This window comes from Emys orbicularis, chromosome 9 (genome assembly GCF_028017835.1).
Source record: "Emys orbicularis isolate rEmyOrb1 chromosome 9, rEmyOrb1.hap1, whole genome shotgun sequence".
Lineage (NCBI taxonomy): Eukaryota > Metazoa > Chordata > Testudines > Emydidae > Emys > Emys orbicularis.
The window spans coordinates 48,338,929-48,360,993 of NC_088691.1; the positions used below are offsets into that span (position 1 = coordinate 48,338,929).

A 22,065-nucleotide genomic window follows, 5' to 3' on the forward strand; every position below is an offset into this window, starting at 1 on the left:
TTAGGGATGCCTTGAGGGAGCAATTTGAGGCTGAAAGCCACCTGTAATGTCTGGTGCCCTGCACAAGAGTGAAGTGCAGTGCTTCTAATGTTAGTAGGAATCTGTGTTTGCTACGCTAACTTACAGTGCCTGTTTCTTTCCTAAAAATCCATTTATTGAAAAGAAAATGCATTTATTGAAGAGAGATACGACTGCTTGGGAAACAGAAAAGGCAAGGGGGTGGGGAACGGTACAATCACAGATTTGCATATGTCCTGGCTGGAGTGCTGTGCAATGAGTGGTGCACTTCAGGATGGCTATACTGCATGATGATGGGGGTTGAGTGCAGTGGGTAAGGGTCGTAGTTTTCAGGGCTGGGTGGTGAAGCTACAGGTGTTGGAGGCAGCTGGTGGAGATAAGAACCGGGATGTTGGGGAAAGTGGGTTGGAGGTGACATGGGGGCACGAGGGAAAGAGTTTTGGGACAAGGGCTGCAGGGGGGGAGTGGGTGCGGATGTGCTCCACCTGCATTGCTACGAGTGCCTGTATCGAGTCCGCTTGGCTCTCTATGATGCTTAGCAGCCGCTCCGTGCTTTGGTGCCGGCGATCCGCATTCTGCTGGCGGACCCTCCTTTCACTCTCCCTGCCACTCCTGCACTTTTTGATTTTCATTACTTGAATGCTGCATTACTTCATGCAACGTCTTCCTTGCTTCTACGTGGCCTCTTTCTGATTCTTTGGAGTCTTTCGGCTGGTGATAATATGGACGGCTGAGATCTCAAGGTTGCATCTGTAAAGGCAAAATGCAACACTTAACAGAGGCAGCATTGTTCACACCAGACAGAGCAACGATTCCCCCATACTTAAGGGCAAGCACAGTCTACACAATAGCATAATTTGCCCGTTTCAAAGCGAGCGCACATAACCCTCGGGAGCCCCAAAATGGTGAGTAAGCACAGGGTCAAGTGTGACTGATTGTTTCATGGCCATACTGTCCTCTGGGTTTCTGTGCCTTGGGGAGAGCCAACAGTGGAAGGGGGCCCCTATACTGAACACTGTCCCCACATTTTCCCCAGGAGTTCTTCCTGGAAGATATCTCGTTGCTGAGGGTGACCTGGGAAGCAAGGGAGGGTCTTCTACTGCAATGCGGCTTCTGCCCAGGCCCATATGCAGCTTGCTTTGTGTGCAGCATTGGTTCCCCCACCCCTCACGGCACAGTGGCACGGGCAAGTTAGCCTGACTGGGACAAGGACCACAGTGGCTCTCCCATGAAACCTGCGCAAGCGCATTGCCCAAGTTCTGGATGAGACCTTTGAAGAGATCACTGAGGCCGATTACCGCGATGTGACAGAGCACATCAACGCCATATTCCGCATCTAGGCATGCATACAGCCCTAACCCTTCTCGCCCCAAGAGCCTGCACCGAATAATTTCCTTCCCAAAATAAAAGCCGCTTAGCGGGAACCTCCTCCAGTGTTTGTCCTTCCCCAAGCACCAGCCGCCGCGAGTGGCTACCCTCCTCCTGACTTGAGAACAGCTCCTGGCTGCATGCATCTAGGGATTCTGGGATATTATCCTCGCTCCCACTTTGCTGCTCCTCCTCTTGCCTTGTTGGACTGGACGCTGAAGTGCCCATGGTGGTCCCCAGAGTGGAGGTGGGGTCGCCCCCAACTATCGCGTCCAGCTCTTTGTAGAAATGGCAGGTCGTGGGGGCAGCACAGGGTGGTGGTTTGCCTTTGTGGTAGGCATTCCGCAGCTCCTTCACTTTAACCCTGCACTGCAGTGCATCCCGGTTATGGCCCCTTTCCATCATGTCCCTTGATATCTGCCTGAAGGTATTGTAATTCCTATGGCTGGAGCGCAGCTGGGACTGGACAGCTTCCTTCCCCCCCAAACACTGATGAGGTCCAGCAACTCGCCATTGCTCCATATTGGGGACCACCTGGCATGTGGAGGCATGGTCACCTGGAAAGATTCGCTGATAGCACTCCACACCTGGCTGAGCAAACAGGAAGGGATTTTTCAAAATTCCCAGAGAATTTAAAGGGTGGGTCTGACGGTTGGTCACCTGAGGGCAGGGCAGTAGAGTTCAAAGTGAGGACCAGAGTGGCTAGAAAAGGCATCGTGGGACACTTCTGGAGGCCAATCAGAGCGCACTATAGGATCAGGGCGTCCACACTGGCACCTTGGCGCTCCAGCAGGGGCGCAACAAATGTTATTCCACTTGCCGAGGTGGAGTACCAGCAGCACTGTAGCCATGGAGTCAGAGCGCTCTACGTGCCTTGCCAGTGTGGACGGGTAGTGAGCTAGTGCGCCCGGGGCTCCTTTGTTGCGCTGTAACTCGCAAGTGTAGCCAAGGCTTTAGGGATCAAAGCCTCGTTAAGAAGCTCCCAGCCTTGCCTAGCAGGCCGCTAAGCTCAGTACTCACACGGTTAGCACACGGTGCCCCAAACAAACAGACCACACGATATATTTCAGTCAAGCAGCAAGCACACCACAAACACAAACACTACAGACAACAAAATTACCCCAAGGGTCACGTAATTGCTCCTCGTTCATCCAGAGAACTTCCTCACAAAACTCCCGTTAGCTGCTCCTGTTGGCTGTTAAGAAGTTTGGGGACTCAGGTGAGACAGGTGTGCCCACTAGCTTTGCCCATACACTCCAAACCCTGATAATGCACCACAACATCCTGAACCCCACAACTCTGCCAGTGCACCCCAATCTATGCACAAACCTTGCACACATCCACCAGTTCACTTGGAATGTGAATTTTGGGGCACAGCTCTGAACTCGATTCATTATCTACCCCATCCCCACAGCTCTGCACCCATTTCATTATCTACCCCACCCCCATGTACCCACAGCTCTGTACCCATTTCATTATCTACCCACCCCCAGTTCTGAACCCAGTAAATTATCTACCCCCCCAAACACCCACAGCTCTGCACCCATTTCATTATCTACCCCACCAGCACAGCTCTGCACCCATTTCACTATATACCCACACACACACCAGCACCCATTTCATTATCTACCACCATACACACAGAGCTCTGAAGCCATTTCATTATCTACCCCAACTGCAAACACACATCTCTACACCCATTTCATTATCTACCCCTCACACCTACAGGTCTGCACCCATTTCATTATCTACTCCACCCCAGGACAACCACAGCTCTGCACCCATTTCATTATCTACCCACATCCACAGGTCTGCACCAGTTTCATTATCTACCCCTCACACCTACAGGTCTGCACCCATTTCATTATCTACCCCACCCCAACACCCACAGATCTGCACCCATTTCAACATCTGCCACCCCGATCCACAGCTCAGCACCCGTTTCATTATCTACCCCACCCCCAACACACGCACAGCTCTGTACCATTTCATTATCTAAGCCACACCCACAACTCAGCACCCATTTCAACATCTACCCCCCACACACCCACAGCTCTTCACCGTTTCATTATCTACCCCCCCCACAGCTCCACACCCATTTCATTATTTCTCCCACCCCCAACACTGCACTCATTTCATTATGAACCCCACTCCCCACCCCCACAGCTCTGCATCCATTTAATTATCTATCCCTCCACACACCCAAAGCTCAGCACCCATTTCATTATCTACCCCACCCACACATATCGACAGCCCTATACCGATTTGATTATCTAACCCCCATACCCACAGCTCTGCACCCATTTCATTATCTACTCCACCCCCACATGCTCAGCTCCGCACCCATTTGATTATTTACCCCACCCCAGCATACTCCCAGCTCTGCACCTGTTTCATTATCTACCCCACCCGCACACAACAGCAGCTCTATATGCATTTGATTATCTACCCCACCCCAACACACGCCCAGCTCTACACCCATTTCATTATGAACCGTACCCCCCACAGCCACAGCTTTGCACCCATTTCGGTATCTAAGCCACCCCGCACATAGCTCTGCACCCGTTTCATTATCTACCCCACCCCCAACACACACCCTGAAGGAACAGAAATGGACACCGTGTCAAGTCAAGCACAAGGGTTTGTTACGCACAGCGCTGGTGGAGTGTCACTTTGCTTATTGGGCTCAGAGACACTGCAAAACAATTGATTACAATTGTTTACAATAGATTATATTGCTCATTGGGCGGAGAGAAGCGACAGGGTGGGAATTCCCGAGCCCCTGGATAGGTTCTAGCAGCAAAACAAGATAAGCACAATAAGCCAATAGTCTAAAAGATTACATAATGGCACCATCCATGGCTCAGGTTAATATGTTGCTAATACACAGGTAATTTCCCTCAAACTATTCCTATTGAAGTGTATAGGTTAAATCCTAATTTTGGGGTCCAGGGGAATGAGGTAGCAGCTCTCCCGGTTGACCAACGGGTAGATTCCTGGAGATTTAAAGCAAACGACAGTGATTAGTACGCAACAATAACAATTGTTTATAGTTTTATAGTTTTACCCTTGCATTGCTGTGAACTAGGATTGGCATCCATGAAGGAGGGTATACCTGTGAAGGGGGAGGATGTCCTATCTCATACTGACATGTTGGGCCTCTCCCTGGACTCTAGTAGGCATGTGGGGGGAGTATTCACTATCTCCTTCCTGCACTGGGGAGTAGACTTTGAGGCCCTTCTCAACGATTGTGTGTCTGTAACTCACGATAAGGACACCCAATTACGGCTCACCATCTGGCGTTATGCTGACTACGCTCATCTAGTAGAAACAAAGCAAGGTTGTCTCCTGTTTTATTCAGTTTTTCTTAGCTAGTATTGTTCATTGTTAACTAGGCCCCAGATCACGCTGTGGAATTCGGGCCAATGTGAAAAGTTCTTAGCAGAGACTAGTATCAGAGGGGTAGCCGTGTTAATCTGAATCTGTAAAAAAGCAACAGAGGGTCCTGTGGCACCTTTAAGACGAACAGAAGTATTGGAGCATAAGCTTTCGTGGGTGAATGCCCACTTCATCAGACGCAAGACTGATGAAGTGGGCATTCACCCACGAAAGCTTATGCTCCAATACTTCTGTTCGTCTTAAAGGTGCCACAGGACCCTCTGTTGCCTTTTAGCAGAGACTGTGTTTAAGATTTTGCGTACACATTAAATGGATTTTGGCCCTTCACTCCCATAATTCTGCACCTACTTCATAATCTACCCCACCTCACATAACCACAGCTCTGCACCCATTACATTATCTACCCCCACACACAAACAGCTCTGCACCCATTTCAACATCTCCCCCCACACATGCTCTTCACCCATTTCATTATTTACCCCACCCTCACACACCCACAGCTCAGCACACATTTCATTATCTACCCCACACACCCACAGCTCTGCACCCATTTCATCATCTACCCCACATCCCCACAGCTCTGCACCAATTACATTATTTACCCCCCCGAACACCGCCCCAGCTCTGCACCCATTTCATTATTAAACCCACCCCCAAACGACCAGCTCTATACCCTTTTCATTTTCTAAGCCACACCCACAGCTCTGCACTCATTTCATTATCTACCCCCACACACCCCCACAGCTCTGCACCCATTTCATTATGTACCACACGCCCAGCTCTGCACCCTTTTAATTATCTAAGCCACCACCCACACCCACAGCTTTTCACCCAATTCATTATCTACCCCCACACCCACAGGTCAGCACCCATTTCATTAATTACCTCCCAAAACCGCCCCCAGCTCTGCACCCATTTCATTTACCACCCCCCCCAAACTCCCCCAGCTTTGGACCCATGTCATTATTTACCCCACCCCAACACACGCCCAGCATTGCACCCATTTCATTATCTGCACCCCCACCCCACCCCCCCGAGCCCTGAACCCATTTCATTATTTACCCCACCCTCACACAGCTCAGCACACATTTCATCTACCCCCCAAACTCACAGCTCTGCACCAATTTCATTATCTACCCCACCCCCACATACACAGCTCAGCACTGTACCCATTTCATTATCTAACCCACCACACCCACAGCTCTGCACCCATTTTATTATCTACCCCTCACACCCACAGCTCTCCACCCATTTGATTATCTACCCCACCCCGCACACACCTGTAGCTCTGCACCCATTTCATGATCTGCCCCACCCCCGACACACAGAGCTCTGCACCCATTTCATTATTTACCCCACCCCTAACAGAGCCAGCACTGCACCTATTTCATTATCTAACCCACCCCCCAAAGCTGTGCATCCATTTCATTATCTACCCCTCCCCCAACACACACCCACAACTCTGCACCCATTTCATAATCTACCCCATCAGGGTCGTCCCCCCCACTCTGAACTCTGGGGTACATATGTGGGGACCCGCATGAAAGACCCCATAAGCGTATATTCTACCAGCTTAGGTTAAAAACTCCAAGGCATAAATTTCTTTCCTTGTCCTTGGACGGTATTGCTGCCACCACCAAGTGATTTGCACAAAAATTCAGGGAAGGGTCACTTGGAATCCCTATCCCCCCAAAATATCCCCCAATCCCTGCACCCCCTTTCCTGGGGAGGCCTGAGAATAATATAACAACCAGTTGCCTTAGCAATGTGAGCACAGACCAGACCCTTTGTCTTCAGGACACTAAAAATCGATCGGGTTCTTCAAAGAAGAACTTTATTTAAAGAAAAAGTTAAAGAATCACACCTGCAAAATCAGGATGGAAGGTAACTTTACAGGGTAATACAAAGATTTAAAACACAGAGGATTCCCCTCTGGGCTCAGCTTCACAGTTACAAAAACAGGAATGAAACTACCTCTGTAGCATAGGAAAATTCATACAAGCCAAAACAAAAGATAACCTAACGCATTTCCTTGCTATTACTTACCATTTCTGTGGTTTTAGATCTATTATTCCAGGTATATTTTCAGGAGATTTTGTATCTGCTTGGTCTTTCCCTCCGTCCGGAGAGGGAACAACAAAGAGAGAGCACAAACAAAACCTCCCCGCCTCCAGATTTGAAAGTATCTTCTTTCCTCATTGGTCCTTCTGGTCAGGTGCCAACTAGGTTATTGAACTGTTTAACCCCTTACAGGTAAGGCAATTCAGTACAGCTGCCAAGGAGGGATTTTATGCTACTCTTTCCTCTATATTTATGACACACACCCCCAATCACAGACAGTGCTGGACAGCCTGTTCCATACTGGCTGTGATTTCTTCCTGGAGCTCTAGGAGAAAACAGAGTTAATAAGACACATGCACCTCTAGACATACTACTGATTATATAAGAACTAACAGTATTTCCACATTTTAAGAACGATTTTAACCAGTTGATTCTGGGAAACTTTCAAGGGAGAGTGCATCAGCCACTTTGTTAGAAGCCCCTGAAATGTGTTGTATTTTAAAATTAAAATCTTGGAGAACTAAACTCCACCGAAGAAGTTTTTTGTTATTTTCCTTGACGGTATGAAGCCACTTTAGCGCAGCATGGTCGGTTTGCAAGAGGAAACGCCGTCCCCAAACGTATGGGCGTAGCTTCTCCAGAGCATACATAATGGCGTAACATTCCTTCTCTGTGACTGACTGGTAGCTTTCCCTCTGACAGTTTTTTGCTGAGAAACACGACAGGATGGAATTCTTGATCCGGTCCTTCTTGCATTAAAACTGCTCCCACACCACGCTTGGACGCATCTGTGGTTACCAGGAAAGGTTTGTCAAAGTCTGGGGCCCTTAGCACAGGGTTAGACATGAGTGTTGCTTTAAGCTGGTTAAAGGCCTTTTGACACTCTTCAGTTCACTGAACTGTATTTGGCCGTTTCTTTTTGGTCAGGTCTGTCAGTGGGGCAGCAATTTGGCTGTAGTGTGGTACAAATCGCCTGTAATATCTGGCCGAGCCCAAGAAGGATTGGACCTGTTTCTTTGTCTTTGGGACAGGCCACTTTTGGATAGCATTCACTTTGGCCTGTAGGGGGTTGATAGTTCCTTGACCCACCTAGCGTTCAAGGTATGTTACTCTGTTTAGAACTAGTTGACACTTTTTAGCCTTAACAGTTAGTCCTGCCTCCCTTATGCGCTCAAAGACGTTTCGTAGATGCTCCAGGTGTTTTGCCCATGAATCAGAAAATATAGTGGCCACATCGTCAAGGTAGGAGACTGCAGATTCTCCCAATCCCGCTAGGAGACTATCTAAAAGCTTCTGGAAGGTGGTGGGTGCATTTCGCAGCCTGAAAGGGAGCACCTTAAATTCATACAGCCCCTTAGGTGTGATGAATCCGCCAAGAAAAGGTCAGCCTTCATCTAGCGCAGGGGTCGGCAACCTATGGCACGCGTGCCAAAGACGGCACGCAAGCCGATTTTTAATGGCACGCTGCTGCCTGCTGGGGTCCCGGCCATCGGCCCCGCTCAGCCTGCTGCCAGCTGAGCGGGGCCAGCGGCCGGGACCCCAGCAGACAGCAGCGTGCCATTAAAAATCCTGCCCGGCCCGCTCTTCTCCGCCCCTCCTGCCGGCATTTGCACATGCTTTGCTGACCTCTGTCACTTCCAGCAGGAGCTTGTGTTTCCAGGTTAGCATGTCCGGGAAGCAGCCCCGCCGGTGGGGGCGAGAAGAGGGACCCGGCCCCACAGGAGTTGCAGCGCCTGCGAGGCCTGTAAGTGGGGAAGGGTCTTGGGTCCCAGCTGCGCCGTGTGCCCGCCCGCGCCGAGCACGGACGGCCCCGCTCCCTGGACTCAGGCAGGCTGCCCCGTGGTTGGAGCCCCGGTGCCGGGATGAGCTGGGCTCTGTACTGGGGCAGGCTGCGTCCCACAGCCCGAACCCAAGCCCGGGGGCTGCGGCTTGCCGCCTGCTGGACCCTGGGAACAGCTGGGTCGCGCCTCTTTCGCCACTCCAGGTCACTGGAACCCGCTCCCCTCCGGCATCGAGGGCAGAACCCAGGAGTCCGGAGCCCTAGTCTCCGTCTGACCCCCACCCCCTCGAACAACTAGAGCCCAGCTGAAAACCTAGGAATCCAGAGTCCTCGCTCCCAGCACTCCTCCCCCGAGCGTCAGACACCAGCCCCTTCCTGAAGCCCAGGAGTCCCAACTCCCACCCCGCTCCCCGCCCTACCCCCCCTCACACGCCCCTAAGCCCTCTGCCCTGACCCCTGCACCCCCTCACACACACCCAGCCCCCTGCCCTCACCCCTGCACCCCCTCACACACACCCAGCCCCCTGTCCTGACCCCTGCACCCCCTCACACACACCCAGCCCCCTGCCCTGACCCCTGCACCCCCCCATGATTCCAGCCCTGACTCCAGCACCCCCACACATACCCAGCCCCCTCCCACACCCCATGCCCTGACTCCTGCACCCTCCTCACACACCCCTAAGCCCTCTGCCCTGACCCCTGCACCCCCTCACACACCCCCAGCCCCCTGCCCTCACCCCTGCACCCCCTCACACACACCCAGCCCCCTGTCCTGACCCCTGCACCCCCTCACACACACCCAGCCCCCTGCCCTGACTCCTGCACCCCCACACATACTCAGCCCCCACACACCCCATGCCCTGACTCCTGCATCCCCCACATCCCCACCCCCACCCTGAGCACCAAATGGGAGCTCCTGCACCACACACCCCCACATTCCCACCTGCACCCCTCGCACCAAATGGGAGCTGCCCAGGTAAGCACTCCACACCCAAACCTTCTGCCCCAATCCTGAGCCCCCTCCTTCATTCTAGCTCCTGGCCAGACCCTACACCCCAACCCCCAGCCTGCTCCTTCACCCCCAGCCCTGTGCTCAGTGCACTCCCACTCTCAGCTCAATGCAGAGAGAGAGGAAGAAAATGGGCTAAAACCAGGGAGAAGGTAGGTACCCACTCTATGTGGGCAGGGCCGGGACCCGTTCAGCCTGCCGCCAGTCTGGGGTTCTGGCTGCTGGCCCCTTGCCAGCCGGGGGTCCCGGCCGCCAGCCCCGCTCAGCCCGCTGCTGGTCTGGGGTTCTGGCTGCTGGCCCGGGGTTCTGGCTTGCCAGCCAGGGTCCCGGCCGCCGGTCCCACTCAGCGCCCGCTGCCGGCCTAGGTGAACGGAACCCCAGGCCGGTAGCGAACTGAGCGGGCTGGGGGCGTAAGATCAGCATTTTAATTTAATTTTAAATGAAGCTTCTTAAACATTTTGAAAACCTTATTTACTTTACATATGACAATAGTTTAGTTATATAATATAGACACCTTCTAAAAAATGTTAAAATGTATTACCGGCACGCGAAACCTTAAATTAGAGTGACTAAATGAAGACTCAGCACACCGCTTCTGAAAGGTTGCCGACCCCTGATCTAGCGGTACTTGCCAGTACCCCTTGGTTAAGTCTAAGGTAGAGATGAACTGGGCACTTCCCAGTTTCTCCAATAGCTCATCTGTGCATGGCATTGGATAGTTGTCTGGGCGAGTTACACCATTTAGCTTACGGTAGTCCATGCAAAAGCATATTTTTCCATCTGGCTTCGGAACTCAACCACTGGAGATGCCCATGCACTTTCAGAGGGGTGGATTACACCCATTTGTAGCATGTCCTGGATCTCCCATTCTATAGCAGTTTTGGCTCTAATTGCGTGAGCATTACCTGTGTCAATGGAGTGGTATTCCCGTTTGGTCCGTCCTGGGGTGGCTGAGAACATTGGCGCGAAGCTAGTGCACAGCTCCTATATCTGCTGTCGCTGCATACGTCCTCTTTCTACAACAAACTGGGACCTATTAGAAGAGCTGAGAGGCGGTGGGTCGCTCCGTGCCACCATCCAAGCTCCCTGGAGGCTCTTATCTGCTTCCTGCTCTGCCTGGAATTGTCTCCAGCATTAAGGGAACATCAGTTCCTCACTGGATTGTGGACTTGGGCTTGGTCCCTCTGGAAGCAATGTAGATGATGGGGTTGTTTCTGTTGTTTGTGAACTGCTTTCCGCTGGTGCACTTGGTTGTATTTCAGGCTCCTGCTGGGCCTCTTGCACAGGTTTAGCTGCTGCTACCGGTGCAGACTCAGTGGTGCCCTCTGATGTTGGAGTGCAGATGGGATTGCAAGCACCTATAAAACACACCCAGCACTGCACCCATTTCATTATCTAACCTACAACCCACACCAACAGCTGTGCACCCATTTGATTATCTACCCCACCACATCCCCACAGCTCTGCACCCATTTCATAATCTACCTCCACACCCAGAGCTCAGCACCCATTTATTATTTACCCTGCCCCCAACACACACCCACAGATCTGCACCCATTTCATAATCTACCCGACCCCCCCCCACACCCTTAGCTCTGCACCCATTATTTACCCCACCCTCACACGCCCAGCTCTGCACCCATTTCATTATTTACTCCACCCCCACACCAACAGCTGTGCACCCATTTGATTATCTACACCCCGCACGCAGCTCTTCAGCTGTTTCATTATCTACCCCACCCCACAGCTCTGCACCCATTTCATTATCTACCCCACGCCAAACACACACCCAGCACTGCACCCATTTCATTATCTGCACCACCACCCCACACCCACAGCACTGCACTAATTCCATTATCTACCCGATACCCACACACCCAGAGCTCCTCACCCATTTCAACATCAACCCCCACACACCCACAGCTCTTAACCCATTTCATTATCTACCCAACCCCCACACAACAGCTCTGCACCCATTTCATTATTTACCCCACCCCCAACACACACCCAGCACTGCACCCATTTCATTATCTACTCCACAGCTCTGCACTCATTTCATAATATACCCCACCCCCTGCACCCATAGATCTGCATTCATTATCTACCCCACACATACACACACAACTCTGCACCCACTCCATTATTTCATTATTTTCCCCATCCGCAACACACACCCAGTACGGCACCCATTTCATTATCTACCCCAACCCCCACAACTCTGCACCAATTTCATTATCTAGCCCACACCCACAGCTCTGCACGCAGTTCATTATCTACCCCACCCCTCAGACTCATATCTCTGCACCCATTTGATTATGTACCTACCCCCACAGCTCATCACCCATTTCTTTATGTACCCCACCCCCACAGCTCTGCACCCATTTCATTATCTGCCCCACCCCATGTAACGATGCTGCCTCTGGCAGGACACAACTGAGAGTATCAATTCAGGACAAATTGTTTAGAGCAGGACAATTACAGCCTAAACCTGGAGTTCCTTTAATATTAAGGAGTCTGGTGGCACCTTAAAGACTAACAGATTTATTTGGGCATAAGCTTTCGTGGGTAAAAACGCATAGCATCCGAAGAAGTGAGGTTTTTACCCACGAAAGCTTATGCCCAAATAAATCTGTTAGTCTTTAAGGTGCCACCAGACTCCTTGTTGTTTTTGTAGATACAGACTAACACGGCTACCCCCTGATACTTTAATATTAAGGCAAACCAAACCAGCCAAACAGAGAGGACTTCGGTCTCGCCCCACTGGCTAACCATAAGTCATACAAGCTTAGACACTCCAGTTTCCCAGTATTAGCACAAGTGCCACTCATTATGGGGACGAATAGTTATGAAAACTAATGCCCCAGTAAAAGAAAAAAGGTTCTCCGGATTCCAAAGGACCAAGCCCCAGACCCAGGTCAATATACAAGTCAGATCTTACCCACAAATCACGCTGTTGCCAATCCTTTAGAATCTAAAATCTAAAGGTTTATTCATAAAAAAAGGAATATAGATGAGTTAGAATTGGTTAAATGGAATCAATCACATACAGTAATGGTAAAGTTCTTGGTTCACGCTTGTAGCAGTGATGGAATAAACTGCAGGTTCAAATCAAGTCTCTGGAGTACATCCACAGCTGGGGCGAGTCATTCAGTCCTTTGTTCAGAGCTTCAGTTTGTAGCAAGGTGCTTCCAGAAGTAAGAAGCAGGATTGACAACAAAATGGAGGAGATGCAGCAGCCTTTTATAGTCTCTTGCCATGTGGCCTCTGCTTTCTTTGTTCCAAAGACAAGCCACCCAGCACATGGCATGGAAAAACCTTAAAGAGTTCTGTCCAAAGGCATGTCCCTGCATGCCTTGCTGAGTCACAAGGTGTATCTGCCTTTTCTCAATGGCTCAATTGTATAGCTGATGGTCCTTAATGGGTCATCAAGCAGGCTAAGCAGTGCTGACGCCAAATTGTCTGGGGTGTCACCCAGACGCATAGCACAAGTTTGAAATACAGACAGTATAGAGCCAATACTTATAACTTTAAATACAAAAATGATACATGCATACAGATTGCATAATCATAACCAGCAAACCATAACCTTGTCTTAGACACCTCATTTGACCCCTTTTATACAAGGGGTCACTACAGGACCTTGGTTGCAACAATGATCTATACGGTCCCAGTTTGTGTCAATAACGTCACACCCCCACAGCTCTGCACCCATTTCATTATCTACCCCACCCCCACAGCTCTGCACCCATTTATCTCACCCCAACACACCCCCAGCTCTGTACCCATTATTTACCCCACCCCAACACACCCCCAGCCCTGCACCCATTTCATTATCTACTCCACACCCACAGCTCTGCACCCATTTCATTATCTATCCCACACCCACAGCACGGCACCCATTTCATTATCTACCCCACTCCGCACAATCCACAGCTCTGCATATTATCTATCCTGGGAACCCAGGAGACCCATCTGCACTCTTATTGAAGGAATATCGGACTCATAGAAACCATCCTCAAACCACTCACCACACAAAGGGCGAGCTTCCTGCAGGAGACAACCAACTTCCTCCAGAAACTCTGCAACATTTACAACCTCCCTCAGAACAACATCCTTGCCACCATGGATGTCACCTCCCTATACACCAACATCCCTCACAATTACAGAATTGCTGCCTGCCTCAAATATCCACAATACAATGGACAACACTCAGATATCCATCTCAAACACACCACCAAACTCATCCATTTCATCCACCCATAACAATTTTACATTCTACCACAACTACTTGTACAAACTATGGGAACAACCCTAGGTACTACGATGGCTCCCCAACGTGCCAACCTCTTTGGCGGCCACCTTGAGGAAGAATTTCTGGATAAATGAACCAAGAAACCAATGCTATTACCTGAGATACAGCAATAATATGTTCATCTTCTGGACAGATGACCTAACCTCCCTCGTAGATCACCACCACCACCCATCCATCAAACTCTCTCTAGAACACTCCCACACCAGAGTCAACTTCCTGGACACCACAATCAGGTTCACCAGTGGAACCCTACAGACAACTATATACAAGAAACCCATGGATCACAGCACTTACCTCCCCAGATCCAGTAACCACTCCAAAAACACACCAAGCAATCATAGAACCATAGAAGATTAGGGTTGGAAGAGACCTCAGAAGGTCATCTAGTCCAATCCCTTGCTCAAAGCCAGACCAACACCAACTAAATCATCCCAGCCAGGCCTTAAAAACCAAAAAGGATGGAGATTCCACCACCTCCCTAGGTAACCCATTCCAGTACTTCACCACCCTCCTAGTGAAATAGTGTTTCCTAATATCCAACCTAGACCTCCCCCACTGCAACTTGAGACCATTGCTCCTTGTTCTGTCATCTGCCACCACTGAGAACAGCCGAGCTCATCCTCTTTGGAACCCCCCTTTAGATAGTTGAAGGCTGCTATCAAATCCCCCTTTACTCTTCTGCAGACTAAATAATCCCAGTTCCCTCAGCCTCATCTCATAAGTCATGTACTCCAGCCCCCTAATCATTTTTGTTGCCCTCCTCTGGACTCTTTCCAATTTTTCCAGATCCTTCTTGTAGTGTGGGGCCCAAAACTGGACACAGTACTCCAGATGAGGCCTCACCAATGCCGAATAGAGGGGAATGATCACTTCCCTCGATCTGCTGGCAATGCTTCTACTAATACAGCCCAATATGCCATTGGCCTTCTTGGCAATAAGGGCACACTGCAGACTCATATCCAGCTTCTCATCCACTGTAATGTTCAGGTCCTTTTCTGCTGCTTAGCCACTCAGTCCCAGCCTGTAGCGGTGCATGGGATTCTTCCTTCCTAAGTGCTGGACTCTGCAATTGTCCTTGTTGAACCTCATCAGATTTCTTTTGGCCCAATCCACTAATTTGTCTAGGTCACTCTGGACTCTAGTCCTACCCTCCAGTGTATCTACCACTCCCCCATTTTAATGTCATCTGCGAACTTGCTGAGGGTGCAATTCATCCCATCATCCAGATCATTAATAAAGATGTTGAACAAAACTGGCCCCAGGACCGACCCCTGGGGCACTCCACTTGATACCGGCTGCCAACTAGACATGGAGCCATTGATCACTACCCGTTGAGCCCGACGATCTAGCCAGCTTTCTATCCACCTTATAGTCCATCATCCAATCCATACTTCTTTAACTTGCTGGCAAGAATACTGTGGGAGACCGTATCAAAAGCTTTGCTAAAGTCAAGGAATAACACGTCCACTGCTTTCCCCATATCCACAGAGCCAGTTATCTAATCATAGAAGGCAATTAGGTTAGTCAGGCATCACTTGCCCTTGGTGAATCTATGCTGACTGTTCCTGATCACTTTCCTCTCCTCTAAGTGCTTCAGAATTGATTCCTTGAGGACCTGCTCCATGATTTTGCCAGGAACTGAAGTGAGGCTGACCGGTCTGTAGTTCCCCGGGTTCTCTTTCTTCCCTTTTTAAAATATGGGCACTATATTTGCCTTTTTCCAATCGTCCGGGACCTCCCCCGATCGCCACAAATTTTCAAAGATAATGGCCAATGGCTCTGCAATCACATCAGCCAACTCCCTCAGCATTAGATCTGGACCCATGGACTTGTGCATGTCCAGCTTTTCTAAATAGTCCTTAACCTGTTCTTTCACCACTGAGGGCTGCTCACCTCCTCCCTATACTGTGTTGCCCAGTGCAGCAGTCTGGGAGCTGACTGTCTGTGAAGACCAAGGCAAAAAAGGCATTACGTACTTCAGCTTTTTCCACATGTTGCCTCCCTCATTCAGTAAGGAGCCCACACTTTCCATGACTTTCTTCTTGTTGCTAACATACCTGAAGAAACCCTTCTTGTTACTCTTTTAACATCTCTTGCTAGCTGCAACTCCAAGCGTGATTTGGCCTTCCTGATTTCACTCCTGCATGCCTGAGCAATATTTTTATACTCCTCCCTAGTCATCTGTCCAATCTTCCACTTTTTGTAAGCTTCTTTTTTGTGTTTAAGATCAGCAAGGATTTCACTGTTAAGCCAAGCTGGTTGCCTGCCATATTTGCTATTCTTTCTGCACATCGGGATGGTTTGTTCCTGTGCTCTCAATAAGGCTTCTTTAAAATACAGCCAGCCCTCCTGGACTCCTTGCCCCCTCATATTAACCTCCCAGGGGATCCTGCCCATCAGTTCCCTAAGGGAGTCTAAATCTGCTTTTCTGAAGTCCAGGGTCCGTATTTTGCTACTCTCCTTTCTTCCTTTTGTCAGGATCCTGAACTTAACAATCTCATGGTCACTGCTGCCTAGGTTGCCACCCACTTCTACTTCCCCTACCAATTCTTCCCTGTTTGTAAGCAGCAGATCAAGAGGAGCATGGCCCCTAGTTGGTTCCTCCAGCACTTGTACCAGGAAGTTGTCCCCAACACTCTCCAAAAACTTCTTGAATTGTCTGTGCATTGCTGTACTGCTCTCCCAGCAGATGTCAGGGTGATTGAAGTCCCCCATTAGAACCAGGGCCTGTGATCTGGAAACTTCAGTTAGTTGTCCGAAGAAAGTCTCGTCTACCTCATCCTTCTGATCCGATGGTCTATAGCACACACCCACCATGACATCACCCTTGTTGCTCTCGCCTCTAAACTTAACCCAAAGAATCTCAAGAGGCTTTTCTCCAGTTTCATACTGGAGCTCTGAGCAATCATACCGCTCTTACATACAATGCAAGTCCTCCACCTTTCCTCCCGTACCTGTCTTTCCTGAACAGTTTATACCCATCCATGACAGTGCTCTAGTCATGTGAACTGCCCCACCAAGTTTCTGTTATTCCAATCACATCATAGTTCCTTGACTGTTATCCGTTATCTACAGCCAGGCACTCAGATAACATAGAATATGCTTTGAAGAAAAATTCACTGAACGCACTTAAAACCACCTTCTCCAAACAAGAACACTCCACCAGAGATGTAGGGTGCACCATGGAACAGATCACCCAACTGAGAAAACGCTTCAATATGGGGGGTGGGGGGGGGAGAGCGGGAAAACATCTGATCATACATCCCTAGTTGTCAGCTGCCGCCTCACACTGGAACCCGTACTGGGTATCATTAAGCAATTACAACCCATAATTTATGGGGACCACATCCTGAAAGAAATCTTTCTCAAACCCCCCCTCTTCTGGCCTTCAAACAACACCCCATCCTCACCATGCTCATCATCAGAAGCAAGCTCCCCAGGATACACCAACTCAAAGCAGCATCACGCCCTGCAACAACAGATGCAAAACCTGCAGATATATCTCCACTGCTGCAATGATCAATACCATCCACAACACACCTTTCAAGATCAAAGGGTCCTACACGTGTCTATCACATGTGTTGTACCTGATCCAGTGCACTAAATGCCCCAACAACTAGGTGGGTGAAGTGAGAATCAGTAGGCTCTCAAATGAACTCTCACAAAAAATGATAAAAGATAGGATGCTTTTGGTCACTTGGGGGTGAACACTTTTTACAAAACAATTGTTACCCCCACACTTTAGGGTACCCCATCTTTACCCCTCCATGGGCTCAAGGCATAACCCAGTTAATTTAGGCTATGTCTACACTGCACTTTCGTTAACTTTTGTCATTTGGGGTGTGGTTTTTCCCCCCACACCCCTGAGTGACAAAAGTTTTTTAATGATGAAAAGCGCCCGGGTGGACACCGCTTCATTGGTGGGAGTCGCTCTCCCGCCGACGAAGCTACCACCCCTTGTTGCCATCAGGAGAGCTTTCTCCAGGCAACAAAGAGCGGATACACTGCATACAACAATGCGGTTGTAGCGGCACAGCTGTGCCACTGTAAGGTACATAGTGTAGACATAGCCTTAGGCACCCCCACTTTCCCAGTTCCCAGGGCTTGGGGCAAAAGATGCACCTACCCTTACCCAGTTCCTAGGGCTCAGGGTGTAATCTTCTGTGGGTTTGCAGGGCCTTTTACCAGTGAAAGAGCCTTACACAGTAATATACTTAACCTCCATTTATTAACAGTTACCAAAACACAATACACTTGCTAAGCATACAATGCTCAACACTCCCAATAAGGCAAACAAACTTTTCTTGGTGGCCAGTTAAGATTAGATCATCCTGGACTTCAGCTTCTGCACAGTATGATTGGCAGGATGTTGAGGTCTGGCGACTCTGATCTTGGGCTATGTCCTAGAGTTAGGTTCCAAAGAACTTCCTTTTGGACCCCAGTTTATATAGCTAAAACTTGGGGCCTACTTAGCTGTACCTTAACCAATCATTTTAAACTGAAGTACTACAAAACTATTTTTCACCAATCCTAGCCCATTATGAAATAATTCTTTAACCAATCAGATCCCACAACCTTAGTTGATTTAAATTTTTCAAAAACAAATTAAAGAACAGACAGTGATAACTATAGGTAAACAAATGGAAGTATTACAAATTAAAGAACATACAAAAGCAATCAATGGAATCTTTTCAACCAAAACTTCTGGTAAGTGGTTTTGCCAAACAGAGTGTTACCTTGCAAAGTTCTGTTTACACATTTTAAGATTTGTCTGTTTGGTCACTATTGGTGCTATTAGGGCAGAAATGCTTCTTAACAACGCAATATAATATTTTGGTGCAGTTTAGATGGGACATCATGTGACTCCCTGCTTCTTAGCTCATGGCTGCTCTTGTCCTACTATGGCTGCTGCTGCCCTACTATGGCTGCGGCTGCTTACTGCAGAAAGCCTTTCACTTGCAACAATCACTCTATATCTGACCTCTCAGTTCTCATATCAAAGGAAACCTGCAAAACCCCTTGAATAGATGAGCCTGGGAGCTTAAATTCATAACTTAGCTAGACACTAAAAATCATGGACACAATAAAAACACTGGGTTTATGGCTCATTACAACAATTTGTAACCCACTAACCCTCCTCTGTCCTATGACTGCGGAGGTGTTAACTGCACACTTCACTTTGAATAGTCTCTTTGCAATGTGTTAACTCCTTATCTGCTCCACCTTGTCTTTAGCTGTGACACTGAAGGCAAGTCTACACTTAAAAGGCTGCATTGGTGCAGCTGCACCACTGTAGTGCTTTAGTGAAGACACTCTAAGCCAGTGGTTTTCAAACATTTTTTCTGGCAATCCAATTGAAGAAAATTGTTGATGCCCACAACCGAACAGAGCTGGGGATAAGGGGTAAGGGGTTGGAGGGGCTCAGGGGTGGGGCAGAGGATTGGGGCGCAGGCTTACCTCAGGTGGCTCCCAGTCAGCGGCACAGCAGGGGTGCTAAGGCAGGCTTCCTGCCTGTCCTGGCATCGCAGACCACGCTGCACCCTGGAAGTGGCCAACAGCAGGTCCGGCTGCTGGGCAGAGGTGCTGCTCTTGCCCGCAGGCATTGCCCCCCCAGCTCCAGTGCTCGGGGCGGGGGCAGTGCACGGAACCCCATGGCCCCCCGCCTAGGAGCTGGACCTGCTGCCAGCCGCTTCCGGGGTGCAGCATGGTGTCAGAGCAGGTAGGGACTAGCCTGCCTTAGCCGGGCAGCACTGCTGACGGGACTTTTAATGGCCCGGTCAGCGGTGCTGACCAGAGCCGCTGCGACCCAGTGCCTTACATTCCACGAATCAGTACTGGGCCATTTCCCACAGTATGAAAACCACTGCTCTAAGCTAACAGGAGAGAGCTCTTCTGTCGGTTTAGTTAATCCACCTCCACACCAACATAGTGCTGTCTACATGGGGGGTTAAGTTGGTATAACTATGTTGCTCGGGGGTATGAAAATGTGGATTTTCACACCCCTGAGCAACATAGTTATACAGATATAGGTCTGTAATGTAGACCAGACCTGCGTACCTTTGCCTGACCTGAAGAAGAGCTCTGTATAAGAGAAAAAGCTTGTCTCTTTCACCAACAGAAGCTGGTCCAATAAACAATATTACCTCACCCACCTTGTCCCTCTAATATGCTGGGACCAACATGGCGACAACAACACTGCAAATGGTAACTAATTGACATATATGAAAATTATTGTGACGTAAATGGGTATTAAACCAATTAGCAGTGGGAACCCTCAAGAGAAGTGGGTGTTAAAAATACAGATAAGGAAAAGATGTGAAAACCATTAGAAATACACGCAAGCTAAAGTGGGTGTTAGCATAACACAATAGGCATGAGTGCTCAGAGATGCCATGATAACAAACACATACTGACTCTTGGGTATCTCCACAAAGGATGGTGTAAGGCAGGGATCGGCAACCTTTGGCATGCGGCTCGCCAGGGGCGGGCCGGGTTGGTTTGTTTACCTGCCGCGTCTGCAGGTTCGACTGATCACGGCTCCCACTGGCCGCGGTTCACCATCCCAGGACAATGGGGGATGCAGGAAGTGGCGTGGGCCGAGGGATGTGCTGGCCGCCGCTTCCCGCCAGTGGGAGCCATGATCAGCCGAACCTGCGGTCGCGGCATATGAACAAACTGGCCCGCCCCGCCAGGGTGCTTACCCTGGTGAGCCACGTGCCAAAGGTTGCCTATCCCTGGTGTAAGTAATGCAAGCGCTGGACATCTGACAGTATCTTTCTATTTTTTGCTCTATTGAAGAGTGTGTATTTTAGGGGGCTGGAGCACATGACTTATGAGGAGAGGCTGAGGGAACTGGGATTATTTAGTCTACAGAGGAGAAGAATGGGGGGGGATTTGATAGCTGCTTTCAACTACCTGAAAGGGGGTTCTAAAGAGGATGGATCTAGACTGTTCTCAGTGGTACCAGATAACAGAACAAGGAATAATGGTCTCAAGTTGCAGTGGGGGAGGTTTAGGTTGGATATTAGGAAAAACTTTTTCACTAGGAGGGTGGTAAAGCACTGGAATGGGTTACCTAGGAAGGTGGTGGAATATCCTTCCTTAGAGGTTTTTAAGGTCAGGCTTGACAAAGCCCTGGCTGGGATGATTTAGTTGGGGATTGGTCCTGCTTTAAGCAGGGGGTTGGAGTAGATGACCTCGAGGTCCCTCCCAACCCTGATATTCTATGAGTCTATGATTTTTGCCTGGCTAGCTAATAAAATTATTATGTAATCAAAGAGTAGTGTGATGTCCCTGCTGTGTATTTTGGGATCCTCATTGTGATGACAAGTTCTCTACAGTAGCTGATCTTGGGGCTGACCCCTCTCATACCACTACATTTTAAATCTGGGGAGATTAACAAATTAAGCTGCATACTACCAAAGAAACTGGAGGACTCTCTCTTGAGGTCTCCAAATTAAGACTGGATGCCTTTCTGGAAGATACACTTTAGTCAAGTTATTGGGCTCTGTAACCGAGTGAAATTTAATGGCCTGTGATTTACAAGGGGTTAGACTAGATCAGGGATCGGCAACCTTTGGCACGCAGCTCGCCAGGATAAGCACCCTAGCAACCGGGCCGTTTGTTTACCTGCTGCTCCCTCGGCCCACGCCGCTTCCCACAGCCCCCATTTGCCTGGGACGGCGAACTGCGGCCAGTGGGAGCCTCGATCGGCCGAACCTGCGGACACGGCAGGTAAACAAACTGGCCCGGCCCGCCAGGGTGTTTACCCTGGCGAGCCGCATGCCAAAGGTTGCCAATCCCTGGACTAGATGATCTAATGGTCCCTTCTAGCCTTAACCTCTACGAACTAGGAACATTATCAAAGCACTATACAACAGTGTTAAAAACCATATTCAAACCACGCTGGGTTTCTGTTTAATACGTTTCAGTTTACATCACTTGCTGTATTTGTAGTGTGAAGTGGGTTTTACAGCAGGGATTAAAAATCATACTGTTCCAAGATCTAAGACTGGCCACATTCGGTCCAAGACCAGTGCTCAAGCAGTGCTGCTGCTGTGAGTGCCCAGTGACTGGTTTAAGGTCTAATATATCTCAGGTCTTGAAGGCAAGAAGTTG

The 22,065-nt window shown here is 49.4% G+C and overlaps 1 protein-coding gene across 1 annotated transcript in view; it reads right to left on the reverse strand.

Annotated features, from left to right (window-relative positions):
• Positions 1-268: 268 nt before the first annotated feature.
• LOC135883430 (uncharacterized) overlaps positions 269-22,065 on the reverse strand; it is a 28,988-nt gene continuing 7,191 nt past the window's right edge. The window contains exon 3 of the mRNA XM_065410535.1: positions 269-768. Within this exon, the coding sequence (XP_065266607.1) occupies positions 671-768 (98 nt within the window). The 3' untranslated portion in view covers positions 269-670. The remainder of the gene's footprint in view (positions 769-22,065) is intronic.